The sequence below is a fragment of the Dryobates pubescens genome, chromosome 14 (assembly GCF_014839835.1).
Source record: "Dryobates pubescens isolate bDryPub1 chromosome 14, bDryPub1.pri, whole genome shotgun sequence".
In the NCBI taxonomy this organism is placed as follows: Eukaryota; Metazoa; Chordata; class Aves; order Piciformes; family Picidae; genus Dryobates; species Dryobates pubescens.
The window spans coordinates 3,234,234-3,250,738 of NC_071625.1; the positions used below are offsets into that span (position 1 = coordinate 3,234,234).

Here is a 16,505-nt window from a genome sequence, read left to right on the forward strand (position 1 = left end):
GTGGCCGCAATATGTGGTTACAACATTCCCTGCTTATCCCATAATGTCTCACTGTGGAGGCTCAGCCTGGCAAAGCACAAAGCATGTGAGAGCATTAAGTGTATGATTAGTGCTTATGACATCAGACTGTCACTGCTCAAAGCTGGGCATTAAATTGCATTAGTTACCTAACTGCAGTTGAACTCATGGCTTGTTTTTTGTTCTCTGACACCTTGTGCCTCTTTTGGCATTCATTTTCTCCAGGGTACTCAACACTTTTTAGTGTTTTCTGGTTTGGTTTTTTCTCCAGATGTACTGAACAGAACTTTAAAGAGCTTTTCATGTGCAGTAGGTTTCTCTATACTTCATTCAAACCTCCTCTCACTTTGCTACATGTACATTTCATTTACTTTCAAACTCCATTTGGGTTGTTCCCAGCTTTTAAGTGACTGGCTGTGCAACCTTAACCTCCAAATCTATCCTACCTTATTTATGTTGTCATGCTTTAAAAAGGAAACAGAAGGCAGCACACTAAGAAACAAGATGCTTCTTTCTTTCAGGATTTGCTGTGCTCTTGCTTGCAGAGAAAAGCAAAGTGCAACTTCTGTAATAAAGAGCCAGCTAGCTAACCACTGCAACACATTGCCCAGGGAGGTGGTTGGGGCCCCATCCCTGGAGATATTCAAGGTGAGACTCTACAGGGCTCTGGGCAACCCGATCTAGTTGAGGGTGTCCCTGCTGACTGCAGAGGGGGTTGGACTGGATGACCTTTGGAGGTTACTTCCAACACAGACCATTCTATGATTCTAGCTAGACACAACCAGATTATTTCAGTTCCATGTTGTTCAACTTGAAAGCTAAGTAAAGGCAACAGTAAGTGATCAGGCATCTACTTTTACTTAACCCTTTGCAACTTACTCTAGATCGGTACACATTGTAATTCACTGAGGAGAAAACTTCAGTGTAATAAAAGAGATGCTAGTGACAGTTTTTTAAATGTGAAGCCTGTGGATATTTTGGGAGTCTGATGACAAGTTATCTATCAGACAAATCTACAAATGGAACAGAAGAACATCCACTGGTGGGATAAAAAGAGGAAGACACCATTCACTGTATACTTGACTGAAAAACCATGTGGTTCTAGTCCAAACTTTTAGGGTTTGGATCAGGGTGTAGTTACCTACCCACAAGACAATCAAGATGTGTGCATGCCTTGGCATCAGAGCAGCCAGTAAATCATCTTTACAGAAAAACCATCTTCTCAGACTACCTTATAAAAGCATGACTTTCAAAAGGAGTAGTCTTCAGATCTGAAGTTGGTAAAATTGTGGTCACTTGGTAGCTTTCTTGTGCAAGGAAATCCACAAGCCAAGGACTTGCCACCAAGAGCACCATTTCCTGAATATGACTGAAGTGGAGTTAGCTCTCATGTCTAGTGCAGCATCTTGAGGCTGCAAAGAGGTGGGGGGGGTCTCCATTAGGACCACTGGTAACTGGAAAATGAGGGCCAAGGCCCCACCATCAACTTGGGGTGGAATGAGTAGCAGGCAGGTTGTAGAGTGCAGGAGATACACATTGCCATTACTGAGCACGCTTACTGAGGCCTTCAACACCCAGCTGGATGGCAATTTCTGACTTCTGAATTTTATATATTCTTGGATGTTTTAAATACATTGATCAAAGATTCCAGTTCCAGGGATGCTTCACTGGCCAGAAATAGAAATGTTTTTCTTAAGTCTTTAATTTCAGATTAGTTACTAAGGAAGGTGTAACTCATTTCTATGTCATGTAATTGGTTTCTGCTACTGTCAAATCACCGTAGCACTGGCAACAAGTGCCCTCAGGAGGGGGTTTGGTAATATTTTACCTTTCCAAAATATTTTCTGTGAAAACTATCCTTCATTACAGTACCTTTAGAACACCTAGATATCCATGTCAGATTGCACTGACTATTATTATAGCAACAGAATCACTTAGAAGCTATACTGTAAATCAAAGCACAGAGAAAGCTGCTGCTGCTATAGCAGGTCCCCAGTGATACAATTTTCCATAGACCAGTGGTGCATTATAAATCAAGTCAGAGGCAGTCTCTTAAAATAGGCATCTGCTACCCCTGACTTCTTGTATCGAGTCACACAATATTTTCAGTTTAACTTGTTGCCTAACTACTAGCACACCTGGGTAACGCCGTTCCCAGGCAACAGCTCATAAGCAAAACAGGAATAAAGCAATGGAAATTTCAATGCTGTGTTTTAGCAGAGGCCTTCTGAGAAGGAGAGAGAAACTGGGAATATAAGATATTCAAACCACAGAACTCAAGGCACTAATAGAACTTAATCCTGAAGAGGGTAAAGCCCCAGGAAAAGATCAAAGAGAAAATAAACCAAATAATGAGATCATTACAGATAAAAATGGCTAATAGAGCATCTGTTCTCATGAAGATATATAAATGCATAGAAGAGAGACCATGTGTCATCTGAGAAACTGTCAAGACTACCAGTGTGGAAGGGTGCTTACTGCAGAATGCCTGTGAACTCTTCTCTGTGACCTTCCAGAGCCTTCAGGAGCACCTGCACAATCGCTGCAGTTTAGAGCTGCTGAGCTGCGCCAGGACTGTGGGCTGAGGAGCCCTCTGAGGCCAAGAAGAATTTTGGCCTCTAATAGATGTCCTGAAATCTGTGCATGTCCAAGGAGATCCAGAGACTAAGCAAGCTGAACTTCTTACCCTCTCCATCCTCTGTGATTTGGGGAACACTTGCAGTATAGTTTCTGAATAACCAGCAAAGGGTGGAGGATGGCAGCCCTCTGCTAAGAACAAGCTGGCACATGGAAGAAGACCCATGTTAGAAAAGGACATAGTTAGGCTTGGATTTAGGGAGATATCCTAAACCAGCTGCAAGGAGAGGGTGAAGGGAGTGGGGAGGCAAAACCACAGCCCTCTCACCACAGTTTCTTCCATCTGTGTTTCCCTAGCTTTGTCAGAATAATTCTTAGGACTCTTGCAGTGTGGTGAAAGCAGGTAAAGTCTGAGCACCTGAGAAGCCAGTGGTGCTCCTGCGCACAAAACCCACTCTGGCAGAATTAACACCTCCAGATTCTAGCACAGGGGTAAAAACTGGCATGGGGAGCCTGTTCTAACATCCTTAGCTCTGCAGCTCCCACAATGTGCACTTTTACACCAGTCTGTGCTGTGGCTTAGAGAGCACATCTATCTCTAGTTCAGTTTGGTAAAGCTGAACCATAGCTGAGCTTCTTCCAACAGTGGCTGTGCCATGGTCTTAGGTCCAAGGGGCATCAAGAAACATTCCAGCCATTCCTAAAGCTGAGGGTGGTTCCTACCAAGCAAGTCACAGAAATACAGATACGTTGTCACAGTGTTGGTCTGCAGAGCCTTAGGAGGGGGACAGCCTGTGGGTGCAACTCTAGGTTAGATGAGCTGGGAGACCCCATGAAAGCCATGAGTGACAATGTGGAACAGTCTGTGCCACCTCGCAGGGGACTGTGGGTGTGGGGATGGAGAGAATGCAGCTAGTCAGGGTCAAGACTGAAGTTGGGTGAGGTTGCCACACCAAGGGAGCGGGACAGAACCTGTGACTCTCATGAGAGCAAAATATGCAGCAACTGGTTAAATACAGGGCACTGAGTATGGTGATCTAACTGCAACTGGATCAACACGCAGATCCTTTGAGCTGCAGATGGAAGAGGAGGGGAGTACCAACTCTGAGACCTTCACAGACATGAAGAGAAACAGAGCTGGTCCCTTCACTAAGATGTTTTTGTTAACCACTAAGTGCACTGCCAGAAGAATGTAAAAGGACAAACATTTGTTATGTTGACATGTCATGATACTGGAATAAAAACAGACTTCATATACTTTCTAAACAAGTATTTATGTGTCTCTTCCATTTCCTATTAAGATTTTTTTGGTGCACTGTGATTCAAATACACAAATTTGCAAGAGGAGTCCAGACACAGTTATTTATCTGATGCTGATAATAGCACTGAGCAATAAGAGTTGCTACCATTAGAATACAGACAATCCCTGACAGCCATTTAGCTACCCAGAGGCAGCATTAAAATGTTCTAAGATGGGTTACCTTATCAGTAACCTTAGTAAGGAGGTTCTTCTATTTTGCAAGAGATTTCTGTAAGGTACTTACTGGAAGACTCAAAAATTCATTGAAGTATTCCACAAACATATCATCTGTGGCCAAGCATTCTTCCTGCAGAGAAACAAAAACAGAAAGCAAGGCTTGTACCAGTCTGTACTAGCATGGTTTGAGTGCACTGGTGCCTCAAGCAGTGTTTCTTCCATGAGATATGACATGCAAACATTTGGCAAATGGCATTGCCTGCTTTTGTGGACATCATCATTGTTATATTCCAGCCACTGCACACCGCTGAGGTCCTTAGCAATTTCAAACACACACATGAAGGTAAATCCTTTCCCAAGAAAACTCAGATAAAGCCTTCATAAACCAACAGCTTCTAAATACTGGAAATGTGCATGTTTACTTTTGAAAAATATCTGCATAAGCCCACTGTGTAGGAATTCTTCACCTTATAACTTTCTCTCATACATCTGGGAAGGAATTGGGCATAAAAACTCACCAGAGCCTGCTGCTTCTCGCATGCTGCTGCTTGGGGATGTTGGGGGAAGAAAAGGGAGTTCACTTATTTATAATTTGGCTCACAAAGCAAGCAGCCATACTTTGAATCTGACAGAAGTGGGAGGATGAAGTGGGAGGATGCTTGTTGACCTCATCAGAAGTGAAGACTGCATCTACAGATACTTTGGTACCCTGACACCTGCATTCCAAATCCTATTGAGACTCAAAAACTTTAGAATAGAAATTATTATTTTTTTGCTGTTGACAAACCAATTTCAAGTCAGCTGAAGGTAAAGCTAGAACTTTATTCCACTGATCTTCAGAAATGTCTCTTCAGCATAATGAAGACTCATAAACAGGTTTTAATAATTGCAGTTTCTTGGCTATTCTATTATTTCTGCCTTACAACACAGGAACAGTGCATCTAAATCAAATATATTTGGCAATATCAGCAAAGGTCTCATGACACAAACCTTTTGTCTAAGTGGATAGCATTGAATGCACTAGTGAGGAACAGCATTAAAGAAAGATTCTGCAGAGTGTATCCCTTGTGGGGAGCCAGTATCCTGATCCAGATCCCGCAGTGTCTAACCTCAATATGAGAGCTTGTACTCAAGTGAGGAAGAAATCTTGAGCCAGTGCCCTTTAATATGACCTGAGGTAAGCCCCTGTGTGCTGCATGGCAAGTCAGAAGCAGACCTGATGGTATTTGCCCAGCCATAGTCTGACAACATTTGTTCCTTTGCCCTTATGGCTGCGGCTGTGACTCACACAGGACAAGTTAGCTGCCACTTGTTCCTGGAAAACACTGCCAACACTGAAAGCAAGGCTTTCTGCATTACAGAGATCATGTTTGAATTGCATCACAGGCACACGGTCCAATACAGCTGCAGTACCATGGCCCTTGAGATATTAGGGCACTAAGTAAGAGAATTCACCAAAGCATCTAAGCCAAAGCATTTTGAAGTCAACAGAAAAGGCTGTCACTAATCTCACTGGGCAAATCAGATCCAGAAGTCAACTCACCAAGTCTTACCAAATTTCACCAAAAAAATTCATCAGCAACAAGCTGCAGTCTGCCTTCTGTTTGGTTTGGATAATGCACAAATAGATATAACACTGATAAGGATGAATCTGAAGGTGGCTTAGATATGATAATACCCCATAAAAATATACTATTGTTTCAAAAGACTTACTCAAAACAATTCAGTTATTACTGGCTGAAGTATAAACTCTATAAGAACATGCAGGTAACGTGCTTTTAATTTGCCAAGAACATAATCCTCTGTAGTCTCATATAACAGCAAGAAATGCAAACAGTGGTTGATTAGTCAACTAGACTCAGCTGCTCAAGGCCTCATCCAGCCTGGCCTTCAACACCCCCAGGAAGGAGACTGCCACAACCTCCCCAGGCAGCTTGTTCCAGAGCCTCACCACCCTCATACTGAAGAGCTTCCTAAGATCGAGTCTAACCCTGCTCTCCCCCACCTTCAAACCATTCCCCTTTGTCCTCATGAAAAGTCCCTCTGAAGCCTTCCTAAAGGATCCCTTCAGGTATTGGAAGGCAGCTCTTAGGTCCCCCCAGAGTATTCTCTTCTCCAGGCTGTACAACCCCAGCTCCTAGAGTAGAAAAGTTAAAGCAGAGGTGATTGTTAAACCTGTCTTGTTACATCTTTCAGCTGTTTCCTTTCTTCATAATTTCCCTTTCCTTTCCATTTCAGTCCTTGCTCTCCATAGTTTTCTTCAAGTTTTTTTCCCCTAACTATTTTCAAACCAAGTGGGTTTTTTTGTTTGAGAAAACTGTGAGGAATTACTCATTACTCCATACTTAGAAGAAACAAGGAACTCAACAGTGTCTAAAACCATTCTTTGTGGGCTATTTTTATCCTTACAATTGCATGATGAAATAAATGCCCAAACCTTACAAAGCATACTCACAAACACTTCTTCTGTTATAGAGGGAGGCTCTGAAATGCAAAAGTGAAACATAGGTTATTCAAGCAATACAGGCAAGCTTGTTCAACAACAGTTACCTCCCAGGAACAAAAAGAGGTGAGGCATGACAGCCTTCCTGGATAGGCTGGAATAAACTAACTTAGCCTGAGGAAATCAAATAAACTTTGAAAATATGCAGCAGTGTTGAGCCATGCATCAAAGAGTGGCTATCACAAGAGTGATTCAAAGGTGATTCAAGCATTATTTACCCAGGTTATTTCTCATATGTAGCAGTTAACTTTTTGTCAACTTTCCTCTGCAAAACTGATTAGGAGCTTGCTGGGTTTAATGGAAATAATTTGTATGAGACTCTGGGAGCCTTAAAAAGGAAATACTACAAATCATATGATAAAAATTAATAAAAACCTAATTGTAGGTGTTACTGGATAAGCAATTCTCACTCATTCTAGGAGAGTATTTGTGACGCCATTTGAAGGAATTAAAGTTCTCTCTTCAGATTAATGAATTGTGCTGGGCAAGTTTAAACCTAGCAGTACAAAATCCTGCTCTTTTGTATCCCCCTCCCTGGAGCAGAGACAATCACCTGGGGTCAGCCCCTCCTCGCACGGGAAGCGTTACTTACCGGTGGTAATCCTCTTCGACTGCATCCTCAATCTACCCACGTGAGGGCTAGCATCCACACCTGCAAGCTAGCGACCTCATTTGCAAAGCTGAAATCCTTGACTGCAGACCAGAAATTGAAGCAGCAGAGTTCCCGGGCCTGACTGGTGACTGCTGGACTGCGCCAGGCAGCCTGGCTCTGCTGCACAGCTCCCAGCAAAGTGGGGTTGCTATGGCGCTGCAGACAATGCAAGAGTTGACCGGGGCGGTGAGCAAACGCTTCTGCTGCTGGTGCACACCTCCCTGAAGCAGACTGCTATCAGGCTCACTGAACGTACAGTCCCAGAAGAGATGCCTCTGAACTGGGCACCTGAGGATACTTCTAGCAAGAAATAAAATTGAATGCTCTGTTTTTCAACTGCCCTGCAAGTTTCTCAGCCCAAAATGATACAGTCTACCTTCCCCTACATTAGCAAAACCCTCCAGCCACAAGGGATTTTGCCTTTAAAATAAAAATCTCAAAACCTATGACTAATGAGCAATGGATTCATGTCATCTGTCAAATAGTTCTGCACCTGCAAAGTAGGCAGTAAGGCTTGATCCCAAGATGCAAAGTCCTATCTACAGCAGTGAACTTCCATAGCAGTTAAGAAAGAAAAGATGAAGAGTTTCACATTTCTAAGGCTGAGATGAAACTTGGGCTGTTTCCTAACAGGTACAAATAGCTCCATTGTGATGTGCCAGCAACACAACCTGCAGCCTTGGTAACAGCCTTCCCTGCTCCCGCCTGCTGCCAAGGCCCAGACCCAGCAGCATTCCAAAGGCAGCTACATTTCCCCCCAGTTAGGGAAATGTTTATAAACAGCCTAAGTGGAAGAAGAAAAGATATTAGAGACAGAGTAGCCTCAGAATGTTTGTTTCTTCCTTGGTTCAAAGGGGTACTCCAGGACATGAGAAAAAGTCACATTTCTAGCACAGTCATCAAAAGTCCCCATAATTAATTACTCATTCAAAACATGGCAAACACTGTTAAAAGAAAATGAAAAGGCAAATCTAGAGGGATCTCCAAGGGCAGCTGTGAACTAATTCTCATTGATTTTAAATAGAACTATCCCATCTCAGCTATAGATGGGCTTTTTGTCATGTGATAGCTTTAATAACTAAATATCTGTACAAAAAGCCAACTTTAGCTAAATGTAACAATTCTTTCTTTGGATCATTGCCATGTTTTCACTTTTGCATCTGCAAGCAACAGTCTCATAAACTGGAAATGAGTGCTAGGAAGCTTATTTAAATGACTGCAGAACTGCCAAAACAGGATTTAGATCCTGAAAGCACAGATCAGTCATCAGATGGTTAAGCCCTTAAATGATCCTGTTGGCAAAGTGGCACAGGTATGGCCTCTGTGTTGAATGTGGTAGTTATAGTTTACAACAGTTTAATGCAGTTCTATGGCTGTCAGAAAAAGTTAATGCAGACACCTGAGGAAACAGTTATTTGGAATAGGAGCCCTCAAAAGAATGGTGAAAAGGGGGGTGGGGAATAATTCCTGAAGATAGTCTAGGTGAGGAGACAAAAAAAGGAAATGCTTACAAATGAAAAAGGAAGGGCTACAGAGTAAAAGATGTCGTCACACAGCTTTGGTCTGTCACCATTAGAAGCCTTTTACTCATGGAAGAGACTGTCAGAGGAAAGGCAAGTCCAAAGAGCTTGACCTCAAAAAGAGTATTCATTTGGATAGTCACTGGAGAACATTCCTTGTCTTGTCCATGTCATTAATGGTCCTGGGATTCCCATAACAATCTTATTCTACCAGGCCAAGACAGAGGTGTTTTATCGAGTTGAAAGGCTTGAAATAAATTTTGAACTCTTTGTTAGATACAAGTCTTAGAAAAAAATAAATGGAATCCAAAGGCATACCTGGAAAGTGAATTGGTATTTGGAAGGACCACTTAACCATTTGTCTTATGCATTTGTACTCTTGCTATATGACATATGCAAGCTGCTTACTTCACACCTGCAGTACCAGAAAGGCCTGAGCCCTTCAGCAAGTTTCATTAGTGTAGTGTCTGAGGAAATAACTGTTAGAGCCTTAAGAGAGTATCTCTCTAGCTTTTCCAGTTTTGGGAAAGAGCACTAAGACTTCACTGAAAAAAAAACTGTTGGTAAGGACAGCAGCAGTTTGAAGTGTGTTAGAAATAAAGTCATTCTCTGAAGACAATACAAAAAGTCTTTTCATGAGAACTTCAACTACTCAGAGCTCAGAAAATAGAAGCAAATTTACCATAGCATAGCCCTTAACTGAAACATAAGACACCAATCAGAAGAAGCTGTGACAGTTGTGTCTCAGATTTCCCTGCTGTTTTGGCACCATGTACAAAAGGTTGCATTGTCACTGTGTATTTTCTGTCATGCAGGTAAACTGGACTCCTGCTTTGTAGTAGATTCTGGCTGTGCTAATTCAAGCTTTGCAAGTTTACCCCACTTCCTGTCTTCAGCTGTGTGTGCAAGTTTCATGACAAGTTTTATTTTTCTGTGGTTTCTTGCAGCTCAGTTTAAGACAGGTCAGTTTCTTCATCTTGGCTTAACACCTGCCAAGTAAAGGGCCAACAAGAAGAGGCATATGAAGAAGCTTACGCAGATAGGAGCCACATATGGCGGCAATGCCAAACACACCAATTAACAAGATCATCTCCTAACACCCAACAAGGAACACTGAATGCAGGTGCCTTTCCAGTCATGCTCTTACAATCAGATGTCAACAATGGCTCCCCAGACCAGGACTAGTCAGCTAAAAACTACGCTATCTGTGTGAGACATTACTGGTGCATCAGCCCCGTGGATATGTTGTTTGAGACAACACATCCCAGGGACCACCAGTTCCCACCTTTGCCATTATACTGCCTCATCTGCTTGTGTAGCTGTATAATGAAGCACACTGGGAGACTGATCCTGATGGGAAAAAAAGTGAAAAAAATCTCAGGATGAAAGGAAAAGGAGGTTTTATGTACAGCACTTTGCAGAACACAGTAATGTCACCAGAGCAGGTGTTAAGAAGAGTGTAAGAATCCATAATGACTCCTTAAGAGCACCCAGGGAGGGGGCGGAAGTCTCATCCCTGGAGGGTTTTAAGGCCAGGCTGGATGTGGCTCTGAGCAACCTGATCTAGTGTGAGGTGTCCCTGCCCATGGCAGGGGGTTTGGAACCACATGATCCTTGAGGTCTCTTCCAACCCTGACAATTCTATGATTCAATAATTCTTCAGAAAAGCACGCAAACACCACAAATTACAGCCTGCTTATTTTGTAGACATTCTACTTCCCTGCCTGTTGCGCTCCTGGACTCCAGAAGTACCTTAGTTAAAGAACAGATTAACTTCCAAAGTTCACACCCAGTCTTCATTTAACAGACCAAACCAAAACATGCTGCCATCTGATATTGTTTAAAATACTTTACATGGGAATATTTAGCCCCTTCCCAACGGGAATGCTTTTCTTGTTGACTAAAGCCATCAGGACATCAATTAAGTATGAATAAAATGCATGCAATAAGGTATTTTTCCTGTGATCATTTTAAATCATGACAGGTTGAGGAAGCCTGTATAGATTCCCCATACTTTGTAAAGCCATACTGAATTTTACTATCAAATATACTTCTGTGGTTGGGAAATAAAGTCTAGAGTGTGCAGCTCCTGAAACTGTCAATCCTGAAATATTTCAGCTGCAGCACTTCCACGAGAGAGTTATGATGAATTGCCAACACTAGGCTGGCATGGAGACTGACAGATAATCCAAGTCCATGGCTGAGCCAGTTATGAAACTGAGCCAGCAGGCACTGTTAGGCCAGTCTATGATCCTGCCTAGTTGCTGTAGAACCTGGCTGTGTGCCCAGCACAGCTTCACCTTGTAAAGGAGGCCTTGGAGAACTAATCCCATCTGGATTGCTTCCCAGGATGCTACTCATCTCTTGGAGATTTTGGTAGGCAGCTCCTAGGGCCAACCCTTGCTCTAAGATATTCAAAACTGAGCACTTGTAATTACAGTATAAGGGTTAAAGAAAAGAAAAACAGCTAAAACTCTGCTCTGTAAGAAAAACCTTTGGTGCCCCCTTGTGATAAAATATTTTTATCAACAGACTGTATGGGTTTGAAATCAGGAACTGTTTTCAGTGAGAAGAGCAGCTCAACCCTTGAGACCATCTCACACTTCAAGTTAGTGAATTGAGCAAAGAATTTGCTTTCTTGTAGCCCATTTTGTTACTCTCCTACCACCTCAGCTGGTTCTAGCCATGACACAGTGTCTGAGTTTAAACAGCTTACAGAAATAGCTATTTCAACCGTGATTCAGGACTTCATTGGGTTTGGGTGAACTGGACTTAGTTCTCCCCATAGCATCTTTGCAGTGCTGTGTTTTGCAGTATTCTAGCTGGGTGTTGATACCAGACCAGGGTTTTGTCTACTGCTGAGCCAAGCACCCAGACTGTGCTTTTCCAGCATTTCCACCTAACTGTAGGTTGAGGGAAGGGCAGACTCTTGGGAGGGGACACAGCCAGGCCAACTGACCCAAACTTACCAGAGGGGTATTCCATGCCATATGACATCAGCTCAGATATAAAAGCTAAGGGAAAGTTAAAAATGTGGGGCATTGGGTGGTGGTGCTTGTTCTCTGGAGCACATAAAGGAGCCCTGCTTCCCAGGGAGTGACCCAGTGTCATCAGCTGATGGGGAGCAGAGAACAGTATTCGTATTCGCTCTGCTTCCGTGCCTGGCCTGTGCTTTCACTTTGCATCCCATCAAATTGCTTCTATCTTGACCCACAGGTCTTTGGTTATGTTTTCCCTCTCCCTTGTCCATCTAAATAGGGGAGAGAGAGTGGTTAAAAAGATGTTTTGGAGAGAATTAACTCCAGCTCAGCCCAACCGAATACACACTCCCCCTAAACTGAAGAACTGCAGCTGAAATACAAGTAGTTTGCACATCCCGTTTGCCAGAGATTGAAGGTAGCCCTTGTAGAACTGCTGTCAGAGTGAGATTTGGAATACAGAGAGAGAAGAATTAGACAGGCTTTTAATACACAAGCTTCAGTCTCTAGAGGTCTATTTTTATATGAAACTTCTAGTATTCAAGTGTTTCAGAGTCCATTCAGAACACCCTACCATCCATATTTTCAGCTGAAAGGTTGGTTTCTATATTACTCATCCATTAACACCCAGCTCCAAAAGGCTTTACCAGCTTTCAGGTTTCTGACAAGTCCGAGCAGGTTCCCCACACCTCACAGATGCTTGCCAAAGTTAAGAGGAAAAAATGTGTTAGGTCTTTCTAATCAGAGCTCAGAAAGCAAAGGCAAGCTTTGTTTTTGTTTTACTAAAAATAAGCACATCATTGCCAAGAAGCAGTCAGATTTTGTTAAGGCATCTGCCAAGTGATAACCAAATCTGCTAGATGCTTTGCATCAAAAAGCCCTTCACAATTCACTGCAAAGAATTTGCACTTATAACATAATCACAAATAATCAAATACTACCCTGAATGTTAGCAGCAGAAAGTACAAGGTTGTGTACATAAAAGCTCAGAAAAAAATGTGTGGAAAAACGTGGGCTCTTTTCAGAATCTGTGAAAGAATAACGTGGGAGTACTACAGCAGGAGACTGAACTGCAGGAGTGTGAAAGCCATACAAAAAAGTCAGTGCTGATCTTAGTATGCATTGCTCCAAGTATTTCTGATACAGAAAAGAAAGCCCTAATATTAATAAAGGTCTTGAGGAGGTTCTTACCTAGAATACTGGTTGCACTGATTCAAAGAGGATATTCCAATGCAAAGAGTAAAGAGTTGTTAAGACAATCCAAGAAACAAAGGCTGCATCTAAGAGATGAGATGAAGGTCAGAGCTTTGTGTTAAAATGAAGAGGGGGAGTTTATATAATACAGTCATAACACTGGGGGGGATCTAAAGGGAAGAGCAGATGTATAGAATAGCAAGTGTAATAGCAATGCTAAAAAAAAGGGCAATGTGAATGGCAGAGAAATCTGGAACACATCTCTAACACAAAGGTCACAAGACAGTACTCTATCCAGTTAAGACAGAACCTGATGAGTTGACAGCAGAACCAAGAGCTTGGCAGTAGCCTCCAGGAGTCCCTTTCTAATCAGACACTGTTGGATTTCTTCATATGCCTACAAAGACAGAAACAAAAGGAATTACTTCTTGTGGCTTAAGTTGCCTAAGGGATACTTTTGAATAACCAATAAATGGAACAAGAAAATAACCTGGCAGATGTTGATGAGCTCCTGAAGTGAAACAAAATTTGAAGCATTTTTAACTAGTTAGTGATAGAATATACTCACATTCCTTAGCCTATAAACAATTCAAAAGATTTATAACACATTTCTGCCTGAGCTCTTCCATACTTGTCACCAAGGAAAAAACAATCAGAGACTTCATTAATTTCCATTTCCTTCTCATGAACCACTTGGGGTTTCTGGTTGCTGCTCAGAACACAGCAGATTTATGAAGTATGAGTCTTGCAGCAACATCTGTCAGCAGCAGAGCATTGCTGCTAAGAAGTAGCTTTTAGAATTTAAATCCACAGCTCTGGTACAAACCATCACCTCCACAAAACTAAATGCATTCCCTCACATCCTTTGCCGGCGGGATCACTGCTCCCATCGTGCCCGAGAGGAAATAAGGACTGCAAAAACTAAGGCTTACAGCAAGCAGCAAATAAACTCAATATTATCTTGAATGTTAATTTCTTTATCCTCACCTTCCAGAGCAAAAGGCAAGTCACTCCTCCCTTTCCAACAATCTGTTGCCAGCAACAAAAAATAAATTAAAACTGAGCTGGAAAGCAATCATGGGCAGGATACTTTTGTCATTTCTATCCAAGGACCACTTCTGCATTCTCCTCCTTTGTGCTTGCTAGAGCACCTGGCCTCAGGTCTGAGAGAATCACCTCAGCCCAGAAGAAGAAGATTCTGTTCATGACTGCCTAGCACTTAGGGACTGGGGTGTTCTTGTTTGGGCTTTGTTGGGTTGTACTGTGGTTTGGTTTTGTCAGGGGAGTGTTTGTTTCTTCCTTTGAGTGGTTTTTTGTTGCTGTTTGGAAGGCTTTTCGGGTGGTTGGGTTTCTTTGTTGGGGGGCGGGGGGAGGGGTTGTTCAGTTTTGTGAAGTAGGAACCCCTGTATTCCATGATTGTTTTATCCAGACTCATAGGTTAATGGTACCTAATAGAGACTAATGGGGGGATAGAGTAGAGAGGGGGAAGAAAGCCTGTTAACAGGGAATTTAAAATAATTTCTGTCAATAAAGAAATCCAGTATCATGAAAGATTTTTTGATTCCTTTTACCCAGGCTATGAGAGGCTATTACATTACTGTACCATACCTTGTGGTCTATAAGCCATTACCCACACATTAAGTATGTCACTATTTTATTTCTCCCTCAGGTAAAGGCATAAAGGTAGTTTTTAAAAAAATCAGAAAAGTCACTGTCATAGAGAGGAACATTACCCAGAGATGAGAAGCCTGCCTTTCTCACTTGCCCACACCTCTGGTCTAATAGCAGATGACAGCAGAGAACTCTTTTCACCTGAATACTAGAGAAGAGTTACATTTATGATAGGCCTTACTGAGTAGAATATTTAGCTCAAGAAGAGATTTTTGTGAGACAGATTTAAGGCAAAGATTGTAAACATAACAAAACAAGGTTAAAAACAAACAAACCCAACCAACGAATCGCTGTGAAATAGAATTCAAGTATTTTTCCCCCCTTAAGCTACTTCTTGTTGGACACAGTAGATGTCAAATCTACTACCTTTAAAAGCAAATAATGCCTAAAGAGAACCAGTTTATCACCCCTACTGCTCTCTGAACTATTCAGATTTTGGCAAAAGCAAATTCTTTGGGTAAAGTCACATAACACTTCCTAGACTATTTTCCTCAAAGGGAATGGATATTTAATAACTGATTCCTAACCTGAGTTCCCATATGGCTTTCCACACAAAGGTGCTCCTGTTTCAGGAATACTTCCAGAACTCTTGCCAAAGTGTTCAAAACAATGCTTGCACCTGGTGTACTTCTACCCTGGACACCAATACTGTGCATCAGAGGGCAAACAATCTTCTCACTGCCATAACTCTCCCATCAATCTTGGGGATGCATAGAAAGCTGCCCTTTTTTTAATTTCTTCTAGAGACAAAGTACATTGGTAAATATCAAATGTGAAATGCAGTTATGCCAACAACATTCTGACATCCTCTACTTACTCTACATTGCAGTTACAACCATGCTCTTTTCAGAGTTCAATGCAAATATTAAATGGATCAAATAATTCAGTAATTTTCCTACTTGGAGGTTCCTCCTCCATAATGAACGTTATTCTTTCTAAAGCATAACTATGATACACACACCTCTATATTCCCTCGTTTGCCCCAGAATCCTTTTCCTCAGAATAGATTCTGTATAAACTCCTCTTTCGGTCTTCCAATTTAAGTGCTACAAGTCTGGACAAGAACAGTGCACAGGTTTAGCAGACACAAATGAGTATGAAAAGCAAGTGCCGATAACTGTATTCAAGAAAGGTAGTTTTCTGGCAGGTATATTGAGTTGATGCCATCTTTAATCAGGTTAATAGAGATAGCACTAAAACTTCTATAGCATTTTACTAACCATGTTGTTCTTCCTCTTCCCAAGTGCTATGTGGAGCTATTATGCCAGGAATCAAGTATGCTAAAAGTACTAACCAAATTAGAACAGTTGGAGATGAGAAACTGGAAGTGATCTTTCTAGAACATCCTGAAACAAATTATCTTGGCCCATTTGGCTTAAACATCCATGGATTGTGTGGAAAGAGAGAAAACAAAAGGGGAAAAAAAAAAACCTTGGAAATTGTTATTTGTAATTTTCAGACAATAAAACTATATGTGAATAAATATTAGAGGCAAATACACAGCATAGTGCTTAGTTGAAAGCTTTTGGTTTTTAATCAGACTACCTTTTAAATAGCTTAGTGATAAGACTTACCTACAAATATACAGAGTAAAGTTATAACAGTGGGGAAGAAACACCAGCTGACTACAAGTGTTCTGCACTGACTATCAACTGCAGAAGTAAATGGATATAAATATCTTCACAGAACAAGTACTGTGTCCATTTCTGTCACCTGTATTCCATGCTGTTTAAAATACCTAGGAAATTAATAAAGAACAAACAAACCCACAAAAGCACAAATAATTTGAAGTCAGAGAGGCAGATTGAGTTCTTTTTGAAAGGATCAGCATATTTAATTCAAGACCAAAAGCTGTTAGTTCCCTTAGTTAAATCTACAACTAGAGAAAGGATGTTTCTAGAAGTAGATAATAATT

The 16,505-nt window shown here is 41.7% G+C and overlaps 1 protein-coding gene across 1 annotated transcript in view; it reads right to left on the minus strand.

Moving 5' to 3' along the window:
- Positions 1 to 7,252, minus strand: part of RGS22 (regulator of G protein signaling 22) — a 55,313-nt gene extending 48,061 nt beyond the window's left edge. The window contains 3 exon segments of the mRNA XM_054167528.1: positions 4,140 to 4,202; positions 6,528 to 6,556; positions 7,168 to 7,252. Coding sequence (XP_054023503.1) covers positions 4,140 to 4,202; positions 6,528 to 6,556; positions 7,168 to 7,192 — 117 coding nt within the window. The 5' untranslated portion in view covers positions 7,193 to 7,252.
- Positions 7,253 to 16,505: the final 9,253 nt, after the last annotated feature.